Source organism: Centruroides sculpturatus, unplaced genomic scaffold (genome assembly GCF_000671375.1).
Source record: "Centruroides sculpturatus isolate CEXI.00-Female unplaced genomic scaffold, Cexi_2.0 scaffold95, whole genome shotgun sequence".
NCBI lineage: Eukaryota > Metazoa > Arthropoda > Arachnida > Scorpiones > Buthidae > Centruroides > Centruroides sculpturatus.
This window is the reverse complement of record NW_019384621.1, coordinates 199927-215185: the sequence shown is the minus strand read 5'-3', so window position 1 is coordinate 215185 and position 15259 is coordinate 199927. Positions and strand designations below refer to the sequence as shown.

General features: G+C 30.3%; 2 protein-coding genes across 2 annotated transcripts in view; both read left to right on the top strand.

The window, feature by feature from the left end:
- LOC111625482 (muscle M-line assembly protein unc-89-like) overlaps positions 1 to 15259 on the top strand; it is a 230921-nt gene that overhangs the window by 58821 nt on the left and 156841 nt on the right. The window contains exons 6-8 of the mRNA XM_023368634.1: positions 1075 to 1228; positions 1314 to 1489; positions 10746 to 10833. Of these exons, the coding sequence (XP_023224402.1) occupies positions 1075 to 1228; positions 1314 to 1489; positions 10746 to 10833 (418 nt within the window). The remainder of the gene's footprint in view (positions 1 to 1074; positions 1229 to 1313; positions 1490 to 10745; positions 10834 to 15259) is intronic.
- Positions 9042 to 10370, top strand: LOC111625462 (tigger transposable element-derived protein 2-like). The gene has a single exon (XM_023368614.1). It carries the CDS (start codon positions 9080 to 9082, stop codon positions 9710 to 9712), a length of 633 nt encoding a protein of 210 aa, XP_023224382.1. The 5' UTR covers positions 9042 to 9079; the 3' UTR covers positions 9713 to 10370.

Here is a 15259-nt window from a genome sequence, read left to right as displayed (position 1 = left end):
CAAAGCTCGTTGCTATCAGGAATTCACCTCGTTCGTTTTCACTTGAGTTAGAGGCTTTATAGTGTGAGGTGACGTCACAATTCTGAATGAGATCACTCTCCTCATTTACATACTTAACGCTAACAATAAACTTTTTTCGTTTGTCTGGCAGCCTATTTTCCGACAATACTCTCTAACCTTTTACATTATTTTTTTTCACAATTTTCGGGACATTTTTTTATTCTTTAAGGTTTAGCGAATCCCTAATTTGTGCTTGTGGGGTCTCCCCCTTTCCTCGGTGCAGACTTACTTTTTTCCGCTCAGGAAGCGAAAGTGTGCGCGAGTTTTTCTACGGCGCTTTTCTTTCGTCGGTGAGTTTGTTTTTCTTCTATTTTTTTAAGTTACTAAGGTGAATGGTGAGGAAACCTTCATCCTAACAAAACATAAGCCCCAAACAAAAAATAGAATAATAAGCAAAATAAAAGTAAATAAAAATAACGTTCGGACTTGGTTCCTTACATAATGATGTTATGCATTTTGGACAGTCTATCTGTCCCTCTTCAGCCATGGATGTTACAATTTGGTTGGTTTACAGGAATATAAAATACAAGCAGGTTATCATTGTATTTTAGACTCCTGTAAACTGATCAAATCATAACAAGCATGGCTGAAGAGGGACAGATAGACTGTCTGAAATGCATATAATTATTATAATAAACCTGTGTTCACCCATTTCTGTGTGATTTGCCAACAATGTCAACAGTGAAAACAGTGAAAACAGTCTTCCATAGAGCCAAAACTTCACAGTTTTGGCTCTATGGAATCTAGTTGTTGATTATGGATTCAGTTACACTGTCAGATGCTGGAAAGTATTCATGTTACTAAGTGATCCAAACTTAGTGAGCCAAAACTTATATTACAGTATTCATATTGTAATATAAGGACAATAAGCTATTTACCAATTTATTTATTTTGATTAAACAGTCTTGAGAATATGGAAAATATAGTTAAAGAATCTCAATAATATAAATATTTATGATATGTGATCTGAATTAATATGTCAGATAATGAGAATATTAATCTTTTTAATTTTAGAAACAGATGTACAGCGTCCAAAAAGTCCAGGAGGTTCAACATTACCTTATGCACCCCGTTTTAAAGAGAAGTTAATGGATTCACGGTTAATTGAAAACACCAATGCAAGATTTACAATCACAGTAGATGGTGTTCCAGAGCCAACAGTTACCTTGTACTGTTTTATTAAATTTTTTAATACATTATTGTTTTTAAAATATAAATAAATGTTACTAAATAAAATATTTTTAAAATTTCAGTTATAAAAATGAAACTGAATTAAAACAAGATAACAGAATAAAAATTATTTCCACAATTAAAGGAGTTTATGAATTGATTATGGATTCAGTTACACTGTCAGATGCTGGAAAGTATTCATGTGTTGCTGTAAATAGTGAAGGGCAAGATGTTACAATGGGAAATATTGCAGTTACAAGTTAGTCAAATTATTAAATTTATTATTTTTTAAGTATATTTTTAACTTCATTAGCAAATTTTTTGATTTATTGTTCTAAATTTTTATCTACCATAAATAAAATAAGGGTAGACAGTTGCAGAAATTGCATGGCTTCAATGTCAACTCCCATCCATAAACTATACTTACAGGATCTAGATCAGGGGTGGCCAACCTTTTTGGAAAGGGTGCCACTATCTAAAAAAAAAAAAAATTGTGCTCCACTTCCAACTTTTCCAACATACTAAAAATATAAAAAGGTGAAAAAATGCTATTTATAGGCTGATTATGGGATTTTTATACTAATAGCACTTTTTTTTCCATGTAAGTCTGAGTAGTGGCGATTTAAAAAATAATATAATAAATAAAATAAAAGTACAAACTTAGTTTTTATTGTTAATAAACATTTTTAAAGGTTTGGTCAGTTATGCTATGTATAAAATAAAAATGAATAACTTGAAACATTTAAATCTAAATAATTATTAAACAGTCAGTACTTAATTAATGTGGCTTTTAAATTTGTAGTTTTTTTACCAAGCCATCTATATTAGGATTAGTTCTTGAAGATGCTAACAAAATTAGGTGTTTTACAGTATGTGCATATCAGTAAATCTTGAACGATATTTTGATTTTTTTATGTTCATAATAGAAAATATTTGTTCACAAACATATGTTGATCCAAACCTACAACAATATCTGACAGCCAAATTGTGTAAATTTGGAAAATTGCTTGTTGGTACAAATTTCCAAAATTCAATATAATTTGGATCACTTGCAGTTGGAATAAGTTCCTTATATTTGCTTTTTAATATAGTATGATGCTGTAGGTCAATAATTTCAATTTGGATTTCAGGTGGATAACAATTAACCAGTACAGGTTGTGCTCTCGCTCAAGAATGAACAACCATAGCAAGACACAATGGCACCAAAGCAAGGCAACTCAAATCATTGGACTTGTCCCATGACCACGCTGTCTTACTGCATCGTTGTACTGGTGTTAAGCAGTGCCACTTTCCAGCACTGTTGTATTCAGTAGTGTATGAGTAGGGTTTTACAGATTTTGACAAAATTCCTGAAGATGACATTATTATTATTTCAAATTTTTAAATTTTCAATAAGTCTTTGCACACCACTGTTAAAACTTTGTGCGACACTGTGGCACACGTGCTGCAGGTTGGCCATCCATGATCTAGATCAAATGCACATGAAATTGTATAGCATCAGTTTTGTAGACATGAGAATTAATTGTATATAGTAAATAAATTATGTTCTTAATAATTAATATAAGTTTTTAAGAAATGTTTATCAAAAATAGTATTTTAAATGCAAAATTTACTATATTATATTTTTGTTTTTGATACAATGAGGAACTGAAATGCTAATGGAAAAGTAATATTAAAATGTAAAGTATTATGAATGTAATATAAAAGATTTTATAAGAAAACTATTTCACTAAATATCAATTAAAAAATTTATTTTATATTATTTTTATTAATAAATTAATGATGTCAATATTTTATTAACATATTCAATAACAACAATTAGTTATTATTTAACATTTCAGATATCAGAGTTAAATAATTCATAATATAAACACTAGGAGAATGCATTTTCTTAATATGATTGATTAATATATATGGCATGAATGTCAAAGATCAAATGAAATATGTAAATATTTTATGCATAATATAATATTTTATTATAGTATATATAATAATAATAGTTTTAAAAAGTATTTTATATATAAGAAAATTCTGCTTTGTTGAAGCTCACTTTAAATATCAGTTCTTCTAAGCATGTTTGGACAATCAAGCCCAAACACAAAAGTCAATAAATAAATATATAAAATAGATTCATAAAAAATGCAAAGAGTGAATAGAACCACAATATAAATAAATTCAGAATTAATTTGAATAAAAAAAGTGTAGTGTTAAATAAAAAAGTGTAGTGATAATGAAAAGTAAAAAATTTACATTTTGCCAACTGTGTTTCTATGTAGTAATCTTAGAAAAGATTATCCTATAAATTTAATTTAAAATATTTATTATGTTTTCTTTGAATGTCATTTTATTTTAAATATTTTTTCTTCCTAAATTTCATTAACTGAAAATTGATCAACATAACATATCATGTTTGCATCTTATGATAGATATCATCATGAATTAAGAAATAGATAGATATATTTGAAATATTTTACAGTTGTATTTTTAAATGTATTTTTCATTTATATGCAGTACATCCTGTAGATCTTGGTAATTTGATTTATATTGAAATTTTGAAAAATTGACTTTTTCCTTGCAAAACAGGTTGCTAATCCCTGGTTGACAATCGGGTTTATCCCTGGTAAGAACACACTTTATAAATGCAGAAAGCATACTAGTAGTATACATACTAGTAGTATATACAATAGTATTACAATTATGACTATTAAACAGTAAACTCTTTTTGTCTTATAATCAAATTTGTTTTAATCAGGAGACAAAGTTCAGTGGGCAAAAGAAATTTTTATATTTTTTATAAGTGGGACTCAACTTGCAACATGTGAGACACAAGCTACATAGCATGTGGATGAGTTGTCAGTTCTAGATACAAAGATCATACAGAGGTTTGAGTATTTAACTGGTAATGCATCTGCATGATATACAGAAGTTGTGTGTTTGAGTCCTATTCCAGGCTGATTATTTTCTTCCAAAACTTTATAAATTAAAAATTAAATATTAATTTATTTATAGTTATTAAATTCATTAAGAGCCCTAATGCTTAACTGTAGGCAAAATTACTTAATATTTAATTATTATTAGCAGCCATATTATAGCTTGATATAATCTTGCAGATCATTTGGCTTTACTTAAAAAGAAAATGCAAAAGAAAAAAATAAAGTAAAATAATAGATAAAGGGGGAAAAATGAAACACAAACTATGAAAAAACTCTAGAGATATGCACTAAACTTATCTCAGACCAACAATGACTGACAATAGAGTGTTTTCATTAGCTGTATTGTCAAAAGTAAAAGGCATTGGTCAGAAGATTGACTGATCAAAAACAATTACAACTTTCACTCAAATGAAAGTGCAATTATCTTATATTTAAAATTGAAAGATTTTTTTTATATTGACTATCAATAAAAGGTTTTAACCTAACCTGTATAATTTTAGTTAAAATGTTCTTATTCAAACCTGTTTCCAGAATTTTTATTCAGGGATGAACTTGAATTTGGAGTTTCAAAACATACTCTTGTCCTGGGGCACCATATTACATAAGGCTTGTCTTGTAGATAGTTGATGCTATGATTATTTCTGCAATTCATGTAATTTTGCAAATTTGATGACATTTATTTCTTATGTTTTCAATAATTGGATTTTAGTTTGATAAAAAAAAGAACTCAATTCTCTTTAATGTTGCAAATAATAGTAATGCACTCACCTATACAGTAGAGTCTCAATAGTTCAAGTTGAATAGATATGAGACACTCCTCAAACTATTGAAAACTCAAAGTAAATGGAATGTATTGCACATACAATGAAAAACACTAATAAATAAAGACATTAAATAATGTTATGTTTATTTTATAATAATATTATATTAATATTATTATAAANTATTATAATGATATTATTTATTATTATATAAATACTAATAATATATTGCACATCATGTATTATACTTAAAATACACGATGTTCTGTACAATATGGGGCAAGTGCAGGGCTGTAACAATCATCCCCACAAACCCCTTCAATGTGGGGGCCTAGTAATCTTTGGGGCCCATAACTGGAAGACATTTTTATGTTTGTTACACTCAAATAATTGAAACTTAAGTATGTTTATTGCACATAATTATGTTGGTTTCACACATATAAAAACAAAGTAATGAACAGAATATAGTAGAATGATTTAGAGTGATTCACAACAGAGAAAAGACTGACCACTAACTTTCATTCTCATCCCAACACTTGATTGGAATGCCACAGTTTAATGTCAAAGGTTACAATAAGGACATAGCATCCTGACCCAGTAAAATAAACTGACAACAATTTCAACTGAAACAGAACAAATAACAAACTATCTGCACAAAATTCTACATTTTTAATACATAGATTCTAACTTTGTAACATATAGCCAATATTAAAATGATCTAACACTACCCTGAATAAAAGATGATAAGTCAACTACCAAACTGCAAAGCAATTTTAATTAAAAACTTATAGTTAATTTCTTTTAGAATGTATAAATAAATGAAAATGCACAAATAATTATTTTGAATATAAATATTATTTTCAATTATATTTTCTATCTGATGTTATGAGATTTTCAAAATTAGACAAATCATTGATAACTCATCTATGTGGCCAGCACATTAAATACAATCTGCTGGTTTTTGACTGATATATAGCATTTACTTGGTAATGAAAGCAAAGTGCTTGTCTGAATGTATCAAGAATCATGTGAATTTAAATTCAAGGAATTTCAAACTATTGTTTATTTTAAATTGTGTAAGTTAGAATAAAGAGAAAGTCACTGAAAAGTTAAAGTCTCCTGCCTTCAATAAGAACAAGTGGTATTAATAAGTTTTATACAAGATTATTTTTACTTTCTTATGCCAGAGAACTTGGTAATTTTATTTACACTGCTGGCCAAGTAAAATGCAACACCTGCAATATCTGGAGTCCTACATGGTGTTGCATTTTACTTGGCCAGCAGTATATTTTATGACACACAGTTTGAGACATACAATTTTTTTGACATACAAAATGAGTCCTATTTAAGTGGGTTTTAGAAGAGAACATTGCAAAAAGAAAAGGATGATAAAATTAAAAAAGACCACTAAAAAAAATAAAATAGAATGATTTTTCAAATGGACAATAGCTAAAAAAACTTGATTTTGAGAATGCAAGAGCCAGATGAATGTAAACAAAACAGTTCAGAAGATTTTGCAGAAAATTAGGAATGAATGAGTACACCTACAGTCAGTGGCATACCATAGTGGGGGCAGTGGGGGTGGCACTTTTAGGGGTGGCAAAATTTCACAATAAATAATAATAATATCTTGTAAAAATTTGAATAATTTCATTTCATATTTTTGTTGCACCTACGATTCAGACCTATTGAAATGAGCATGGAATTTTTCATTACTTATTCTGTGACGAAATTGAATTTTAGTCTTTTAAATTGAGATACCTAAATAAGGGAGTGGCGAAATTTTCTCTGCTCCGGGCGGCTGACATCCATGCTACACCACTGCCTACAGCTCATTATTTAGAAAATGAAAACAACAATAGTAAGTACAGTACAGTATATTTGTATTATCTTCCAATCATGTATTGTACCCATCAATGTTACTGATGAAAATACACAGAAACAAATTTCAAATCTAGGATCATGCAGACCAAAAGGTCTTTTTTCATAAACTGCAATACCAAATGTTCTTTGTCTGTTAAATATTATTCATTTAAAACAAATGGGTAAAGAAATAGAAAGAAAATTGCTCTGTTATTCTTCCAAACTAACTGTTGCATACTGTGAGCCCTATTTGCTTTTTGTGGTTAGAAATACAGTTGAACTTGGTTATAATGGCACCAGTTATAATGACAACTCAGCTATAATGATAAAATATTGAGGGTCCGGCTAGAGTCCTATAGTTTAACATTATATTTTACCCTGTTATAATAATATTGAAACTTGATTATAACAACAAGATTTTCTACTCACACTTTATTAATAATGGAGTGGAAGTAGCTCCAAATTTTTTTTTGTAGAATTTTCTAAACAATTCTCCAGTAGTTTATTATCTTGATAATGATTAACATTTTTGATCTTTCATCTGGATCTTCTTCAGGTCAAACATAAATGTTGTTTTTTTATTTAAATGTTATGTTATTCAAATTCATCTCTAGGTTAAATTTACTGCATATGATGTCATTGTTATAAAGTGACATCGTTGTAACTTTTAAACATAAAAATAAAAAATTTGAAAAAATATTAATTTGAAATGGATTTAATTCTTGTGCCTCACATTATAACAATAATGTCATGCAGCAAATTTAACCTGGAGACATATTCAATTAACAGAACATTTTAAAAAAATGCAATGTTTATGTTCGACTTGAAAAAGATCCAGCTGAAGGATTGAAAATGTTAGTTGTTATCAAGGTTATAATGGCACCAGTTATAATGACAACTCAGCTATAATAAAAAGCTACTGGAGAATTGCTTACTAAGTTCTACAAAGAAGGTTTGAACAAAATTTTCCATATTTTTCAACATTTAGATTGATGTTTTAGCCTATCTTTAAGGAAAGAATTTAGTAGTATGTTATCAGTTTTTCTTATGTGTTTTATAGCAGTTACTATAGTTTAGTTTCAGTACAAAAAGCTTTCAGTGAAAAAATGCATAAATGCAGTCCTGCTAATTGGAAACAGGTTGCTACAAAATCTTTTAGGTCCACTGGAGTGTTTCTATTGGCTATAAAATTAGACTCACTTCAACCTTTAATTGGTGTGTATTATGATTAAATCTTGCAGATCGAACATTTTCTTAACCCCTTTTGAGTTCTTTTTCAGGCATCTTTTAATTGTAAATGTTTTCTTAACCCCTAGAAGGGTTAAGAAAACATTTGATTTACAAGATTTAATTGCAATACACACTGGTTAAAAGTTAAAGTGAATCTAATTTTATATTCATCCCAATGCTCAGTCCAGATTTGTATTCTATTGGCTAATAACTCTGTGAAAAAATCAGTCAAGGAAGGTTCATTAAAGAATTTTCTTCCTTTAATGGTTAGTCATTTCTGCAAATGTTTGTTACAGTAGACAGTACAATATTCAGAAAAGTAGAATGTTAAAAATGGCAAAGTGTAAAAATCTTTCCATTGATGATAAAATTTCCATCATAAAACAAATTGAAGGAGGTACAATAAAGATTATGATTTGTAAGGACTTTGACCTGATCAACTCAACTGTATGCACAATCTGGAAAGACTGCAAGAAAATACAGAAAGCATTTGATGAATCAAGTATGAATATTAAAAAGGTAATGAAATCTATATATGAAGATTTGGATCATGCAACCATAAAGTGGTTCACAAAGCAGTGGAGCCTAAAAATTCCAATTAATGGCCCAATCTTAAAAGTTAAAATCAAAGAATTGCAAAGTTGCTGGGAATAAAAAAACTTTACTTGCAACAATAGTTGGATTGATCGATTTAAACATTGTCATAACATTACATTTGGTAAAGTTTGCAGAGAATTGGCTGAAGTAAACTTGCAGTCTACAACCGACTGGTTACAAAATGATTGGCCTAAGCCTCGTGAAGGATTTAATGATTCAATTATTTTTAATTGAGATGAGACTAAATTGTTTTATAGACTTATACCCTGATTATACTTTAAAATTCAAGGGAGAAAAGTGTGCTGGTGGAAAATTGTCAAAGGAACAAATCACAGTTCTAGTTGTTGCTAATGTTAATGGCAATGAGAAAAGAGAATTGATGGTGATAGGAAAATTAAAAATCCTTGATGTTTTAAAAACATGAAATCTCTTCCTGTGTGTTATTTCACAAACAAAAATTCATGGATGATGTCTCAACTGTTTGAGGAAGAATTGATTTCCTGGAATCAAAAACTGCAAGGTAAGTGTCATAAGATTCTACTCATGCTGGATTATTGCCCCGCATACCTAAAAATAGAACACAAACTGAGTAACATTAAACTTGTGTTTCTTTCACCAAACACTACAATTGTGCTTCAGCCTAAGGACCGAGGTGTAATTTGGAATCTTAAATGCCACTATAGAAAGTTAATTTTGATACAAGTAATACAGGGCTTTGAAAACAGAGGCCAGAATAGAGTTTCTCTCCTGGATGCTATAAGATGTTTATCCATAACATGGAATCAATTTATGCCGGAAACAATTGGAAACTGCTTCCATCACACAAAATTTTTAGATGCAGCTACAAGCTTGGACTCCAAAGAACCTGAATGGTACGATGAGATCAATACTGAAATTATCTCAAATGCAGAGGGAGATGCAACAATATATTCAAACAATGACATTATAACCAGTGCAACAAACTCTGATGCTGATATCTTAGTGGAAGTGCAAGAGGAAGCTAGCAATTATGATGATATGGAAAATGGTTATGATAACTATAAAGAGTTTGTAAATTTGAAACCTGTTCCTATGCTAAATGAAACAATTTCCACTTAAAAAAAAACTTGATTCTTCAAACCTTCTTCCCAAACAGAAGACATGATATTTGCTATTCTTTTCCCATCTCCAGAATGATTTAAATAACATGTATTGAAAAATGCCAAAGACTCAAAGCAAAATTACTGACGTTTTTAAGCATTAAAAGCAATGAATGTGTAATGTATAATGTGTAGTGTAATAAAGTATAAGTGCATTAATGCATACAGTTGTCATACTGTATTTTTACATGCTTAGCTCAGAAACATTAGAACCCAGCTATAACTTAAGCCCAGTTATAATGACATAAATAAGATGGTCCTTTGAATGTCATTATAATCAAGTTCAGCTATAATTAGAACTAGGACATCACACGACTTTCATGATATTCACAACATTTATTTCACAATGCAGTAGATTGAAAGCCAATGTTAGACTTTTCAGTGTGTTTACAATTTCAGTGTATTGTATCTCATTACACATTTGATTTAAATTATCCAAGTATATAAGTTTTATATGTTTTGATTGAGTACATGTACTTTGGCTTAAGGGTAGTAGTGCTTCAAACTATACAGAACCTTGAACTATCATGACTCTATTGTGTATGATTTCTTAACTGTGTATCTAATTTTTATTTTTGTATTTCAATGATAAAGTTAGGTAGATAAAGAATTAAAATTTTTTTGTGCAAATAAAACTTTATAAGCAGTTTTTAATTCCATAAAATAAAAATAAATGGTTCTATTATATAGTCTGAACTATGAATCAAGTTATGTGAATCTTATTATTTTGTGAAAGCATCTTCAATTATTAAATTAGTCTATTTCATACAGTTGGACATTTTTTTTATTTTAGTTAAATTTCGATTTCAAAAATGTGTAATTTTATGGACATTCAAAATATTCTTTATATAAAAATATTAAGGTTTTCATAAAATTATAATGAAATTTGTTATCTAGAAGAAAATTTTTGTTACTGTATTTTATTATACATTTTTTAATGAGATAAATGTTTTTCTTTTCTTTAAATATTTAATAAATTTTTTTTTGTACAGAGGAGAAAGTCTCACTTCATGTTACTCAAGATGATGATGGAATTTCTATATCAACTGGCCGAGATTCAAAAGAACCACAATACACATGGTATATACAATATAAGTTCTTTTAAATTACCATATTTTATGGCATATAACTGGGATGGCCAACTTTTTTGTATTTTGAGATCAAATTTCTGCATAAAAAATTAGTCACAATCTAATAATCAGATTTGCAATATTTTACAAATGCAAACTGAGGAAGAGATATGGTTTAACATAAAATAGTATTAATAATAATTATTATATAATTTAGATTAGATTATTTAGTAACACATTTTAAAAGAAACAAAATGTTTTTTTAAAAATGTCAATATTAATGAGAAGTCTGTTTTCATGTCTGTGTGAGAGTCACTGCTATATATTATAAGAAAATATCATATATTTAGATACTGTTATTTTTTGTGGGTATTTCTATAACTTTCTCTGTCTTTCTCTTTTATTTATGGTTGCTGTTTGCTTTATTGCCTAGATCAATAAACTCTGCAGAATGGGGAGGGAAATGTATATAACAGGTAAACAAAGCCAAGGAATTGCAAATTCAACTTTTGTTTAATTTGCAATTCCTTAACCTATTTTAAAACTACAGGAGACTAGAATAAGAGAAAAGGAGAAATTACAAGGATTATGTGGGCCAGCGGCACTTGTCTTCCTTCCCCTTTCTGTCTGGATTACCCTTTTCCTAATCACCAAAGCAGCCTTAAATTCCATTATTTACAAATAAAAGAAAATTTATGAGTTATAGTATATTCTGCAAATATAAAAGAAATTAATGAATGATATTTGTTCATTGTTCCAAGCAACTTTGTTGTAGGTTGACTAAACTTTGGCCTTGAAAACAAAGAATGTTTTTACTTTCAAGGCTAAGCTTCCCCTAACTGCAATTGGTGCCACCTAGTGGAAGTGCTGTTTCAATGTTAATTCATAGTTTGAAGCTTCTTGCAAAATGTATGATGCCCTTTCTATAAATGTATGAAGCCCTTTTCTATAGTATGTGTTGAAGATCTTGAATCATTATTAGGAATTTATTGCACTGCAATTTGAAAAAATTGTAGACTTATAAATTCCCACTGTTGTCTGTCTGTTTGTCTGCCCATCCGTAATCTTGAGGACAGTGTTAGATAAATGAAATTCAAGACTAGATATGGCAAGATTAGGGGCAGGAGACCTCAATTAACTATATATAAACATCTGATGCAGGGTAGCCCAGAAGGACCAGAAGTAGGGTGGCCGTCACCCAATGCTTAAAAAGGAGGACACTGTTGGGGGTAGCCCCCGCGCATCCTGTTGACCCCCTGTGCTTTCCTTTTTTTTAATACATACATGTATAAATAAAAAATGGAAAAAAAAATTTGGTGATGCCATCGAATATGAGGCCATCGAATGAGCTAGGAAAGACACAGGCGTCGGCACTTAGTTGAAGCAACTTGTAAAGAAAATGTCTCTTCTTCTAGGGGTCAGCAACAGTCTGCTTCCAAATTTTAATAACTCTAACCTCCTCTACCTCGCCAGCCGCACATGCAACTTCTGTCCAGTTAAAACGACAATTCTGCCAAAGTCCAAAGATGATTGGTTAGACCTTTCATCTTTGCCATGCCCTCAACCATACATTTGTGACCATTTGTAAACACTTGTGAAATTCTTTAGTCTCTTAACAAAGAAAATGGCCAAAGTGCCACTAGATCAAAGTGGTGGAAACATTAACCAGCTTCCTCAGTTCATTCGAAGTGACAACTGAACTATTTTTGTACACATTTTACATCACACCCCAAAAAGGAGGACAAATCGATGTTTGGTGCATGGTGATGCTGGATGGAGGACAGGATAGTGAAATGCCTGANAAAAAAAAAAGGTAAATTCAAGAAACTTACGTAAGAAGAATATTCGGCGAGAACACAAAGGATTTCACAATGGCGGATAAAAGTTACGTTGCCATCACTAAATTGAACAACAACAACTATCACATTTGGAAATATAAGATGGAATTGCTGTTGATAAAAGACGAATTATGGGATGTAATAAAAAAGGAAATACCCTCAGATCCTGACTCATCTTGGTTAACAAAGAACGGAAAGGCGCGCACCATGATAGGCCTCCTGATGGAAGACAATCAACTGCCATTAGTAAGAAAGGAAACTACAGCTAAAGGAACTTGGGAAGCCATAAGGAAACACCATGTTAAGTCTACACTATCAAATAAAGTTTACCTATTGAAGAAAATTTGCAATTTAAAACTAGAAGAAAGCGGTGACATGGAGATACACTTGGCCAACATGGAGGAATTGGTTGATCGTCTTACAGCACTGGGAGAAACTCTAGCTGAGAAATTAAAGATAGCATTATTACTTAGTAGCTTGCCAGACAGTTATAACACTTTAATAACAGCACTAGAGACTTGTCCAGAAGAAGATTTAACTCAGGAATTAGTATGTAATAAATTACTTGAGGAACACTTAAGAAGAAAGGCCTCATCAAATAAAGGAATATGTTAAATATATACAAACAAAATTTGGAAGAATACCTCAACGAATCAGATCGAACAGAGGAGGTGAATTTTCAAGTACCAACTTACAGATGTTTAAAAATGAAGGCATTCTATGGGAAACTACGGCACTTCCTCACCGCAACAAAATGGAGTAGCAGAAAGGAAAAATAGATAACTGACAGAAATGACAAGATGCATGTTTAATTAATTGATGCTGGATTACCAAAAAACTTACTAATACACCTTATCTTGCAGCCGGAGTTTATAAGAAAAATTTCTAACGTTTTTGGTCTTGTTAAAAGACCTTTCTCAAGAAAAATAAAGCAAATAAAAATAACAAAATGTAAATCGAACGCTTTGCTTAGTGTATTAGATAGTTTTTTGATATTATAGTATGCAGTCTCGAACGATTTGCTGGATTACCAAACAAATACTTGGGAGAAGTGGTGAATAAAATCAAATTACCTACAGAATAGATTAATTACTAAAACAAGTGAAACAATTCCATACGAAAAATGGCATAGAAAGAAGTCAAACCTCTTGCATGTAAGAATTTTTGGATGCTCAGCCTATGTTATTAAACCTAAAGATTGAAAGAAACTAGAACCTAAAGCCACAAAACTAATTTTTGTAGGATACAAGAGAGCATCGAAAGCTTATTGATTAGTTGACACAAAAACTGATAAGATAACAATAAGCAGAAATGTTCACTTTCTGGAAAACATCAAGCACAGAGACTCTGAAATCGATATACATGATGATAATGAAAATTCAAAACAAGTTACAATAGTTAATAATACAAATTTAAAAGAAGAATGTGAAATGAAAACAAGGGAACAAGAAATGGAATAAAAAATTCAATGAAACATTGCTATCTAAAGGATTTAGAAGAAGTGTGGCTGATCTCTGTCTTTATACCAGAGGCCATAAAAGATGCTTGTATTTAGCAATTCACGTAGATGACATAATAGCAATGGTCACAGACGAACATATGTTAACTGAATTTGAGACCGAAATGAAAGAAATGTTTAAAATCAAGAATTTAGGTAACTTAAAATATTATCTGGGAATACAATTTGAAAGATACGAGAATGGAATATTTTTACTCCACTAAGAAAGATATATCGAAAATAAATTGTGGGAATTTAACTTATCCGATTCAAGACTGTCTAATATTCCTATGGATACAGGATACTTAAGAAGAAATGAAATGCCTGATATATTCAAAAACAACAATGTATACAGAAGTGCTATTGGATCTTTATTATATCTAGTGACTAACTCGCATCCAGATATTGCGATAAGTACATCGCTATTAGCGAGAAAAGTAACAAAACCTTCAGAAAGTGATTGGGTGGAAATAAAAAGAATCTTTCGTTATCTGAATTTGACAAAAAAAGAAACTTAAATTAGGAAATATTGATGAAGAATTAGGAAAAGCACAACAGCGCATGAAACATATTGACACAAAATACCATTTTGTATGTGATTTAAAGAATTTGGGAGAAATTACTGTAATCTATTGTCCGAGTGAACGAATGACGGCCAATTTGTTAACAAAGCCGCTAGACGTGAATAAGGTTAAGAAATTTACTCGTGATATTGGATTGTATTAATGATCAATCGTTGAGGGGGTGTGTTGGAATCAACGATTGCGATGTTTTGTAATGTTCTTCTGACATAATAAAAGGTTGATGGTGCTCTTGACCCCTCGGGGAAGGTGACCTCATTTCACTCTATCCTTTCTAGTGCTGACCTTCTGTGAGTAAAGACTGTGTGTAATCTTTGTGCACTCTTTGTTCTTTTGTTACACAACCAGTTATGTTAATCCAACTGCCTTTTTACTAATCTCTCCAAAAAGCAACATCTAGTCTAACATATTCATGTAGAATACCGGTATCCGTCATATAACACAGTAGTTACGTTCTGAAAAAGTGTCATGTTATGCAGATCTGTGCTATATGAAACAAAGGACTAATGCAAAACATGT